Here is a 12677-nt window from a genome sequence, read left to right on the forward strand (position 1 = left end):
AAAGTGACAATGTGGGAGGTATTCAATAATTTATATATAATTCATATTGTGTTCAATAAGACAGCTTTGCAGGATAAGGATTATGTTTTTAAGAAGTTTGTTTTTCCCATTATCAAAAATAATTATGCTTACTCTAAAATATAGAAAAAATAGAAAATTAAAACCACTGTTTATATTTTAGTAAATGCATTGTTGTTTAATACTCTTATCTATTTTTTCTATGGTTGTAATTTAGTATATGTTTATACTTTTCACTTTGCATATACATATATATATGTATATACATTTAAAAATACTTTTTTTATTGATTTCAGAGAGGAAGGGAGAGGGAGAGAGAGATAGAAACATCAATGATGAGAGAGAATAATTGATTGGCTGCCTCCTCTCCAGCCCATACTGAAGATCTAGCCTGCAACCCAGGCATGTGCCCTAACTGGGAATGGAACTGTGACCTCCTGAGCCACAGCACCACAGCAGCTGGACTGCTTTTATATGTTTTTAAATAAATAAGGTGTAAATTATTGAATATCTCTTTATTTAATGTTTTTATTTGATAAAAAATGGCAGTCATGCCCCCGACTGCTGTGGCTCAGTGAATGAGACTCTACCTATGAACCAGGAGGTCACAGTTCGATTCTCCATCGGGGCACATGCACGGGTGGCTGGCTGGATCTCCAGCATGGGGTGTGCAGGAGGCAGCCAATCAATGATTCCCTCACATTGTTGATGTTTCTATCTCTCTCTCCCTCTCCCTTTCTGAAATCAATAAAATCATATTTTTTAAAACTGCAACCACTACTGAATATACTTTTAAAATAATGTAAGTGTATCTTAAATTTATTCATTTTTAGATGCCTCTATAATATTCCATCTGCTGATTCTAAGTTTATGCAAAGCTTTTTTTTCTCTCTTTCCAAATCATGGGAAGTTATTTCCAAATTTTAAATTATTGTAAATTAAAAATATTTTACTATATTTCAGTTTGTTTATTTAGGGTAGATTTCTGGAATGTAATTTACTAAGTAAAAATTTATGAAAGCATTTTACAAACTACAATATTTATTGCTACAATATTTATTGACATAGGTGTTTTGTTTTAAGTTTGGTAGATTTCATTTTGCATTATTTTTGGGCAAAAAAAAAAGGATTGACTAAATAAATGAATAAATAAACAAGAGCAATACTGATCCATTTTTGAGGAAAGGTCAACAAATTGCTTTATATATTTATGAAAATGTCATGAGGTATTTTACATGAAAAGGTAAGTGTGCTAAGATTTTTGGTTTCACTAAGTGCATTAAAAAGAAGTAGCTAAATTTTATTTGAGATGATATAAACTTTTATTCCTTTGAAGTCTTAAATTTATGAGTGACATTATCAAATGAAATGATAGCAGCAAACTTAGGGGACCAAGGTTAGAACACGGGACAGGAAGGCTGACTTTCAAACTTGATAAGAGTAAGGATGGGGTAAATGCCAGACCCTGCTTCTGCTGCTCAGATGTTCTGACTTATTAAGATGGTGGTAATGATGGTGGCAGCAGACAAAAGGAACCTTGGCTGTAACAACCAACTTGGGATTTTACTCCTCAAACCTCAGGATTTAAAGGTCCCAGTCTACTGCTGAGATAACCGTGACCTAATCATTGTGACAAATCAGCTCATTCAATCAGCTGTATTTCTCAACACAAAAGTTATACACCTGATGTACTTAAAAAAGATCACTCAGGTGAAATTAGTACTTGAGATAAGTAGCTAGCTATCAAAAATATAAAATAAAGGTATAAGACTGTATCTCATATCATACACCAGGATATATTACAAATAGAAAATGGGAGAAGTCTTTAATAATCTCAGAATCCTAGTCAGTTTGGCTCAGTGGATAGAGCATCGGCCGGCAGACTGAAAAGTCCCAGGTTCAATTATGGTTAAGGATACATACCTCAGTTGCAGACTCAATCCCGGCCTGGTCAGGGCACCTGTAGAAGGCAACCTATCGATGTGTCTCTCACATCTATATTTCTCTCTCTCTGTCTCTCCCCTTTCCACTCTTTCTAATATTTAATGGAAAAATATCCTCAGGTGAAGATTAATAACAACAAAAATGTCAGAATGGAGAGGACCTTTAAAACTATAACACAAATCCAGAATCCATAAAAGCAAAAGAAAACACAAACATTTCTGAATAGTAAAAACAAACAAAAACCAGAAAAACAAAATCAAAAGACTATTATATTATAGACAACAAACTAAATATAAATTGATTTTAAAAAGGATAGAAAATAGGCAAGAGGTATGAGGAGATACTTCCTAAAAAGGTAAATAGAAATAAACTTATTTTAAATTTAATTCATATTAAGAGAAGCATATGCTAAAATCACTCAGAAATGTAATGCTTTTGTGTATCATACAGGCAAATTCCAAAAGCATGAAAGGGTTTTGTTGACAAGCCTTGGAGGAAAGGCAGCCTCATAAATTGCCAGTCGGTGTGAAAATAGGTTGAAATTTTATACAGGACAATATGGCAGTGCTTATCAAAATCACCATCTCTGAAAACCTTTGGCCACCAGTTCCTCATCTAAGAACGCATACTACAGAAATCCTTGCATACATAAAAATGACTTGTATGTATAAGATGTTTTAGCATTTTTAAGTAAGACAGGAAGCTCAAATATCTATCAGTAAGAAGCTGATATAAATTTAATGGAATACTCTACAGCAGTAAAAATTGAGAAAGTTATTTTTTTACTTTTTAACTTTTTTCAATTATCTATCTATATATATATATATATATATGTGTGTATGTATATATATATGTGTGTATGTATGTATATATATATATATATATATATATATATATATATATATATATAAAAAGCCAGTGACCATAATGGCCATAAGTACCATAACGACCAGTTGCCATGATGCCCACTGTGGCCAATGAACTGGCCCAATCAGGGGGTGGGGCTGGCTGGCCAACCATGCAGGGCCTACCTCCTGAAGCCCCTCCCCCCATCTGGCCATGCCCCTTATGGGCCCCTACCTCCCTCATTCGCCCAAAGCCCCTCTCTGTGGCTGGCCCCACTTCTGATTGACCCCCCCACCCCAATAGGGGGTGTGGCCAGCCCACCAACCTCCTTCAGCCCCTCCCCCTGGGTGCCACACTCCAGATCTGCCCCCCCATCCCATCAGGTTCAGGGCTGGCGCCAACTGCCCACAGCCCCTCCCCATGTCCAGTACCACCCCCATTCGGCCCTCCAACCCTAATCGGGGGCAGGGCCCACCGGGCAATCGCTCACGCCCCTTCCCCCAGCTGGCCAGGCCCTGATCGGCCCTGATCAGGGCAGGCCGGCCTGCCAACCTCCCGCCATCTCCTCCTCCCAACAGGCCCAGCCCCAATCCACCCCAATTGGGCCCGGCCGGACCCCACCCATGCATGAATTCGTGTACTGGGCCTCTAGTACTGATATAAGAAAATACCAGGAAAGATGAAATGAAAATGAAAAGGTACAGAAAAATGCACATTGTATTTCATCATTAGGGTAAAATATTTAATGAGGGGAATAAAGAATACATATCTTTGCTGACTTTTTTTTTGCCTATAATTTTTCCTGATGAAGAATAAGACATTCATATCAGTGATGACCTACAGGATAACATGCACAGCTAGAGGCAGGAATGGGAGGAAGATTTGTTACTATATCTAAGAAGTTAAATAAAAATATTGTTAATATTCATAATTAAATTTGTCTTTTGAAGCAGGAATCATAGTGTAAAATATGTTAAAATATTTTACATTAAACGTTATTATCAGCTCTATTAAAGAACTCAGTGTATCACTAAAACCCACCAAATAGCACATAGAATAAGTGTGTTGAGATTATGTGATTATTGTGCCATTCTATTGCAAGTTTTTGGACTTATTAAGAAATAATTGTTAAATGTCTATTTTCCTTTTAAGAAAAAAAAGTGAGTTACATATTGAATTCAAAGTGAAAGCTCTAATATTAACTTTATTTATTACCTAGAACCAACAGTTATATAAGACAAACTCCCTCAACCAATTATTAGCTCTTTTTTCTAAATATTTTATGCTATTTATTGCAAAATGTTTATTCTTTTTTAATGAGGTTTAATGGACATTTTAAAAAATGCAAACATTTAAGTTACACAGTTATATGTTCACATATGTACCGACCCAGGAAGTTGTCATACCAGTCAATATGTCTCTCCTTCCAGCATCTGCAATACACCTGTCGCCTACTGCATCCCCACTGATTAATGCCAGCATTTTTGATAGATTCCTTAAGGGTTTCTACAGTTCTGCTCTTTTCTTTATTGTCTCTTTTGTCTGATTGCACTGGCTAGAAACTGCAGTAAAGAGTGGGGATAAATGGTAAGAGCAGACATATTTGACTTGCCCCTAGTTTTAGCAGGGAAACATTCATTTTTTCACATTAAGTGTGATGCAAGCTGTAGGTTTTTGTTGATTACCTTTATCAGGTTCAGCAAGTTCTCTTTTATTTCTAGTTTGCTGATAGTTATCAAGAATCAATATTGAATTTTTCTACAATGTTTTTTCTTTATCTATTGAGATGATCATGTGTTTTATTGTTGCCCTTGACCAATCATTAGCTCTTGGATGAGGTTTATTTTAAAATAAAAGGGGTATGTGTGCGTGCATGTGTGTGTGTATGTGTGTGTGTGTGTAGATAGGGGGGTTGTCTTTGTTCTTTCTTATTTCATGACTGCTCTAACTTCTCATCCACCTTCTCAAAAATCCTAGAACACACCTGAGTCTTTCCATTATTACCCCATTTCCAATATCCAGGTGACTTGGGAGACCACCCCATCCTTCCTGTGCTCTCTCTCCCTAAGCCCTTGTCCCCATCTATATTTTTCCAAATATTACTGCCAGTTTGCCCTGTAATAAAATTGCATAGAGCAGCCAAAATGACCTTTGCTAAATGTTAATCAGAGTTAGTATCTACGATTAGTAATTCACCTATGACTCCCATTCCTTAAAGTACAATTCAAGCTGTAAACTCCCACCCACTAACACAGTCATCCTGAATGACATACGAAAATCAGAACTGGGGTCATGACACTGGACCATATGGAATCCCTCTACCTCTTCCCAAACCATCCCACCTGCTTCTCCTCACTGTGTACCAAGTTCCCTGTTTTGGCCTAACAAATCTCAGGCCTGTCACCGCCCCATAAACAGGCCTTCACAGCCCCTGGCCACGAGTTACCTTGACTCCCTGCACTGACTGCTGTGTACCAATGGCATACTTATGTGGCTGTACTTGTCGAAAATCTCCACAGTAGACTTCACAGAGGGCAGTTCGCCTTTTAACTCTGTATCTCCTTCATCTCCTTTATACATCACTTGTCACTGTGAGTAGCATGGGTATATCTCAATACCTCTTTATAGAAGGAAGAAGGAAGGAAGGAAGGAAGGAAGGAAGGAAGGAAGGAAGGAAGGAAGGAAGGAAGGAAGGAAGGAAGGAAATGAATGAGAAAAATAAGACAAATATCTATGAGTTTATTAGCATAATTTGACAAACTGTGAGAACTCAACATCTGTGAAACGAACAATGAATAAATCAATGAAATAAAATCAACTACGAATTCACTGGCTCTCATTTTCAATTACAGTAAGTTTGCCATCCCACCCCTATAGGAAGTAGTGACGCAGGCCTTTATGGAAGTGGAGTGAACGCCTCCAGGAAAATGCTGCTTCCTGGCCGGAATGTCACACTGAGCAAGCTGTTACAGCTGCTCTGGTAAAACACAGTGAAGAGAGAGGAAGGAGGCGTTCAGCTTTGAGTTACTAAGGGGACCAAATATATAAACTATTCAAAAAAAAAAAAAAACAACACCTGGAAGTATGTATATAAGTAATAATTAGTTGCATTTATGTGTTCATTTTGCTATGCCTGACCCATTCTGTAGATGAAAAATCTGATCTTTTTTACAATAGCGTATAGGCAGGAACTTCCCTAAAATTGAAGGAGGGATGGAGAGGAGGGGGAACCAGACTGACTTGATTAAACATGTACAGAGGTGGCTTTGGCCCTGGCAAATGGGCTCCAGCGGTGAGCACAGACAGGACCAGGATGCAGGGAGAGGCCCTGCGAGCCTGCCCCTGAGGTCATGGCACGGCTTTCCTTCTGCACCCGGTGTGACCCTGGTTATTCTGTAATGTTCCAACTCCTAACCACCCGCGGGTGTTTTAGTGTCGCTCTACGTAATTGGAACCTTATCTCTGGTCCCATTAAAAACCATTGTTTAAAAGAGAAAGGAAAAAGCATGCCTCTTCCCCTGGCACATTCTCCTGGCACATTCTCCCAAGGCGTGTCTGTCAAGCTCAACTTGGGCTAAATCAACACATATGCCCAATGGCACTGTAGAGTGGAAAGGCCACTGGACCTGGATTGCATCCCGGACACACCTCTGGGGCATGTGTGCTTACCCTCACTGAGCCGTAGATTCCTTTTTTGTGAAATGCAGATAAAAATTTTGCCTTAGAAGATAAAAAGTGGAGGTGGTAAAATTTCTACTTAACCCTTTGTAAGCCATAAACGTCTATAGATGCAAATAAATTCAAAACATCGTGGTGTGTGGGGATGGTTTCCATTTTGGACACGTGGCAGTTAACTGGTTAAGTGCCACTCATATAGTAGGCACTTAAAATGGCAGCTAAAATGATTGTTTTCTCCCCTTTGGCTTTGCCCACAGTCTTACCTCACTCACTGTGAACTTATCCAGTTCATTCTCTGCTGAAGCACAATGCAAGGTCCACTTTCTCTATTCAATACCCATTCAAACATGGAGAACAAATACTATTTCTAAGTAGGATAACCGCTATTTTCGGTTTTATTCATGTGGCCATTAGGATAGAGTTCCTTTATGATTTAATTGTCCAAGTCCTGAAAACATGTCATTTCATGTCTAGAAGGAGATAGGCATGTCAATTGACCTAGAATTTGTTCCTGGCATTTGTGGGAAAAGCTTGCAATTAATTCCCAAGCCCAGCAGCGTTCCGGGCCTGTAGAGATAGAACTACCTTTGCCTTTAGAGAGAGCTGGCCTTGCTTGCAGAACACTCTAGTCCAGTGATGGGCAACCTTTTGAGCTTGGTGTGTCAAACTTCACCAAAAAACTGAGCATAACTCGGGTAGTGCGTCACTTTGAGGAAAAAACATTATTTCGCAAAAGTTTCATCCTCAGGAGCAGCAAATGTTTCATCCTTGGCATGCGGCCGCCTCAGCGGCCGCGTGTCATCAGAAATGGCTACGCGTGTCAGTGCTGACACGCGTGTCATAGGTTCGCCATCACTGCTCTAGTTTCAGGCTGCCCTCAGGCACAGATGCCATCCTCTCTTCCTTTCCTCTTCACAGATGACAGCAAAACCCGGCTCAGCAGCAGCCCCCCGTCAGCCACCCTGGGCAGCCTCCTGGATGACCAGCACTGGCACTCAGTCCTCATTGAGCGGGTGGGCAAGCACGTGAACTTCACCGTGGACAAGTACACGCAGCACTTCCGGACCAAGGGAGAGGCCGATGCCTTAGACATCGACTATGAGGTGAGTTAATACTCCCTACAGATGCCCAGGTGCTTTGCTTAGGATCAGTGTGAAAATCAGTGAAGAGAAGAGCAATAGAGAAAAAGTGCACGCTGGGACTTATCTTCCCCTCCATCAAAGCCCAGGCAGCCTACAGTGGAGGAGTCCTTGGAGAGAGTCTGAGCAGTAAGCTGGGGAAAATGCCCAGGAAATAATGTTGGTAACCCACAGGCATCAGCTAATTGTGTGGAAATTTTAAATCAGCAAGACTCATTTGATTTCTTTTTTTTTTTTTTCCTGCTTGTAGCACCCTGTATCATTATTTAGTCTCCTGGTTAATTAAGTCATTCTTTTAAAAAAAATGAAATTCAATTAGCTGGGGTAATGGAAGATATAAGAATTATACTAACATAATGTTACATGTCAATTATACCTCAATAAAATAGGAATGATAAATAATACCCAAAGTAATCTAAAATATGCACTGTAGGCACTTGTCTTTAACCGTCATTTGTAAGCAAACTTTTTACTAATACTCATCAACAGTAGTTTCTTCCTTTAGGAGAAGCACAATGACACACCAGTGCTACAAAACAAAGCAGGCTGCTCAAAGTTCTGCAAAATGGAAGTCAAGAGATAATCATTTTTGCTAGTAGTTCAGTTCAAAAAATATATGCTCTGCCCCTACTGTATCCCAGGCTCTGCTCTAAGTAATAAAATTAAAAATTATGGAGGCAGAGTTCCTGAGCTGGAGACAGCCTACTCAGCAGAAGCAGACCTGAAAGAAGTGGTGCAGAGCAGAGGCAGAAGCTGTGGGGAGAGCAGCACTGGGCACTGTGGGGACTGCTGGGGAGAGGCGGCTTAGCTCAGACTAGAGAGGTAGGAGCAGGGTTCCAGCAGGAAACTCGGCTCAACCTCAAATGAAGCCTGGGGTTGGCCTGATGAGCAAGGCCAGAAAGGTGGACCAGGCCAGAGACCCACTGCAGAGCACTGGGCATAATTGTCATGGTCCATTGTTGATGGGGTTTCAAACAATAGGCAGGCAGTTGTGTTGGAGCCAACTGCTACTGCCTCATGTAGACCAACTGGTAGACTTTAATGAATGTTGAAAGCAAAGTTATATATAAACTTAGAATTAAATAGAGTATTTTAAAAGGTCATACATTTATTAATTTTTAATTATTTACTATAGTACATCTATGTCTCCACCACTCCATCCTATATAATAAAAGGCTAATATGAAAATCAACCAAATGGCAGAACAACCGGTCACTATGATGCTCACTGACCACCAGGGGACAGATGCTTAATGCAGGAGCTGCCCCTGGTGGTCAGTGCGCTCCCACAGGGGGAGCACTGCTCAGCCAGAAGCCAGGCTCACGGCTGGTGAGCACAGCAGCAGTGGCAGGAGCCTCTCCCGCCTCCGTGGCAGTGGCAGTGCTAAGGATGTCTGAATGCTGGGTTAGGCCCACTCTCCACAAGGAGCAGGCCTAAACTGAGAGTTAGACATCTCCTGAGGGCTCCCGGACTGCAAGAGGGCACAGGCTGGGCTGAGGGCCACCCCCTACCCCGAGTGCAAAAATTTTGTGCACTGGGCTTCTAGTCTATTTATATGTTGCCAGGTTTCTTACTTCTGCATTAATTGTGTGATGGATATGCACTCTATTTGGCTGTTACCGTGCATCTCTTCCCAATTTCATGTCCAGTAACATTCCTTTGACAGCTTGAAATCACCATGGTGGATATTTGCACCAGGGATATTGGCAAATATTATAAATTATGTTTTGATTTGTTTTATTGATTGGCTAGACAAGTAATAGACAAGCTCCAACCTGTATGCCAAATCTAGCTTAAAGCCTATTATCCCCAGCCTGTGTGTTAAAAAAATCATGCAAAGGATTGTTAAAAAAATTAAGAAATAAAAAGAATGTGACAAAGACTATATGTGATTACAGATAAAAATAGTTCAGTGAAAATTCAATAAAATCATTCTATAAGAACTAATTGGTTACATTGAATTTACAATAAAGATTATTATACATTTTTTGTAAATTGTCTACACATTATTCATATCAGTAAAATAAGCCTATGTTTGTTTATATGCACATGTACACACATAGATACATGTCTGTGTGTTGGCAGGGCACCATGAATAGCCATATTTTAAATCTTTATCAACACACCACTTACGGCAGGGGATAGTGTGAGATAAAACAAGAGTGAGTAAATACCCAGGTGATGATGGGTTATGTGAGCCATGTTAAGGAACTTAAATTATGAGGGATGAGTGAATGCTGAACCTGTACCCAAGTTTGGCTGCCTGCTGCAACAAAAGCCAAATTTGTGAACCAAGGTGCTGGTGAGAAGGAAAATGGTTTATCCAAATGCCAGTGACTTGAGAAGATGGGACTCCTGTCGCAAAGCCCATCTTAACAGCTCTTGCCAAGCCAGCTAATTATATATGGTTAAAGGGAAGTGGAAGTTGAGTTGAGGGAAGCAGCAGGGGATTTTTCTGCAGATGTACAGTTTGATTTGGCTGGTCCTCCTGTTCCTGATACAAATTTTGCTCTCCTGTGGTTGGCCAATGCGTGTCATCTGGGTGAGTCTGCAAATCTGGTGGTGAATGGAAACAGGAACACTGTGTTACACCAAAAAATTTAAGCTAAAATATGTGATTTCACAAGTATATAAATGTCTACTTCATTGTTAGTTAACCCTTGCCAGGATTTCAAGGTTAGCTCAGCAGTAACATGAGGAGACACAAAAAGATTTTTTGCAGGATGATGGCATGACCAGTTTCATGGTTTAGACTAGTAATTCTGAATGTATGTTTTAGGACCCAGCCCAATTAATATTGCCTTGGAAAATTGTTAAAAATGAAAATACTCAGTTTCCACTAAACTTATTAATCAGAAACTCTGGGAGAGGAGCTCAGTAATCTGTTTTTTAAAATCCTCCAGGTGACTCTGATGCATCTTAACATTTGAGAACCACTCTTTTAGAGCAATTACTTTGAAGTAGGTATTCTGTAGCTTAGGCTTCTGGGTAGGAGGAAGGAGGGGTATGCTGGGCAGATGGTTGAAAGCCCTGTTAAGAGACAACTTCAATAACCAGTGGGATACAGAATAGAAGAGTGGTGGTAGAGATGAATCATTATAAAATTAAGATCTGACTCATTTTTTTTATTCAATCACTATTATGAGCTAAAAATTATTTCTCTTTTGATACTAATCTTAGTTTAGAATACTGTGGATAAGATATGACATTCATTAACTTCAAAAGAGAATATGTCAGTCTTTGACTAAGAATGCAAGATACTCAAGAAATTTTTTGAGTTGCATATAACTATAAGTTATGGGTAACCATTTTTATTTTTCAACCTTGCTTAAGTGATTGAAAAAAGAAATTATACAATGTTGAAATTGTCTTAAACAATATAGACATATTTTATGAACTTGAGTATAATAAAAATAATAAAATCATGTTTAAGTCTCAATATTCCCCCAAATACCTTATCCTTAATGGCAAAAGATGACTGTAAAATTCCCCTAGTTGTCTGCTTTCACATTTATTTCCAGATTAATGTCTATTTGTCTGTGGTCTCCTCTGTAGAGAATCTTTAAGGAATCACAGCTGAGTGGCATTAAAGTAAATGTCAGCATTTAGGGAAAGAAATCAAATGAAGTCACTCAATTTATGAAGTTGGAACAGATTTTTTTTTTTTTAAGAAAAAGCCTGAATTTCTTGGTACTTCATCAAAAAGGGTTTATTAGTTTGAATATATATATTTAACTGTTCCAGTGAGGCAACCTCTGTTTCAGAAAATGCCAACCCTTCCCAGAGCATGAAAGAAGACAGATTGACTGGAACAGTGAGGTTGGAATGTAAGAGAGTGTATCAGGAGAACTCTGTGGAACAGCTAGAACCATCCAGGTTTTGAAGTATCACCTAAAGGTCATGTGGAGAAGAATAGCACTGGGGACAGAAATGCAGGCTCTAATCACATTACCATTAACTAGTTGTAGAAGTCTGGGCAATGAACACTCTTAACTGCTGTTATTCAGAAGCAATATTAGCACTTTCATTGGAAGGGATGGAGCGAATGAGTATTTAAATCTTCAATTTATTTTATAACAGTACTGCTCATTAATCAGAATCTGGGTTATTGATTTGATTTCTGCCATAGTCTTATACCAGCACATATGAGCCCCGGACACCATCGGGATGACTGGATTTAGGCCCCAGGTTCCATGACCCATTGTCAGAGCATATACTGCTGCTCTACAGCCAAACCCTATCAAATTCTAAATCAGGGCTAATTATATTATGCAAATCTATGTTCCCCTTCAAATTTTAGCATGATATGATAATATTTGGCAAGAAAATATGGTAGTTCCATTGCTTTTTAGACTACCTTACTGATATCAATCAAGTGGCATAATGCCTTTCTATGAGGCATCTTTTGGGAAATTTGCCATATTACAATATATGCAGTTGTCTGCTTGTCCTCCACTTAAAAGGCAAACACGAACAAAGGCTCAAACAATCTTTTATCAAAAAATGAAAAGCAGAAATAATGTATTCCTTTGCTTCTCATGGGAATGTCATCCCAGTTCACATCACTCAGCCCATGTAACTTCCTCCAAATGCTTGTGAGGAAGACACCAGCAGTTCACTTCACTTCCAGCCAGGTGCACACGGGCTTCAGAGAAGAGATTTTTAGGATCTTAGAGATCACAGTTCTCTGAGATTTTATCATAATAATAAAAGGCCAAAAGACCCCACGACCAAAACAACCAAACGACCGGTCACCAGGAGGTGCATGGAGCACCTCTCAGCCATAACAACTTAACAACAAGTTGCTATAATGCCCACTGTGGCTGGCGAACCGGCCTGATCAGGGGTTGGGGCCAGCAGCCAACCTTGAGACCTCTCCCCTGATTGGACTCACCTATCATGATCAAGAGCCAGGCCTGCCGGCCAAACGCCCCTTCCCTTCCCCCCACAGCCTTGCCCCCATCAGCCTGCCCCACCACGATAGGCCCGCAGCCCCTTCCTCCGGCCAGCCTGCCCCTGATCGCACACCCCCACCCCAATAAGGGGAGGAGC

General features: G+C 39.9%; 1 protein-coding gene across 2 annotated transcripts in view; it reads left to right on the plus strand.

Moving 5' to 3' along the window:
• The window catches only part of CNTNAP5 (contactin associated protein family member 5), an 864792-nt gene that overhangs the window by 393141 nt on the left and 458974 nt on the right, over positions 1 to 12677 (plus strand). For both annotated transcript variants that reach the window (XM_028133206.2, XM_054723360.1), the window contains exon 6: positions 7405 to 7589. In XM_028133206.2, coding sequence (XP_027989007.2) covers positions 7405 to 7589 — 185 coding nt within the window. The remainder of the gene's footprint in view (positions 1 to 7404; positions 7590 to 12677) is intronic.

The sequence above is a fragment of the Eptesicus fuscus genome, chromosome 11 (assembly GCF_027574615.1).
Source record: "Eptesicus fuscus isolate TK198812 chromosome 11, DD_ASM_mEF_20220401, whole genome shotgun sequence".
Lineage (NCBI taxonomy): Eukaryota > Metazoa > Chordata > Mammalia > Chiroptera > Vespertilionidae > Eptesicus > Eptesicus fuscus.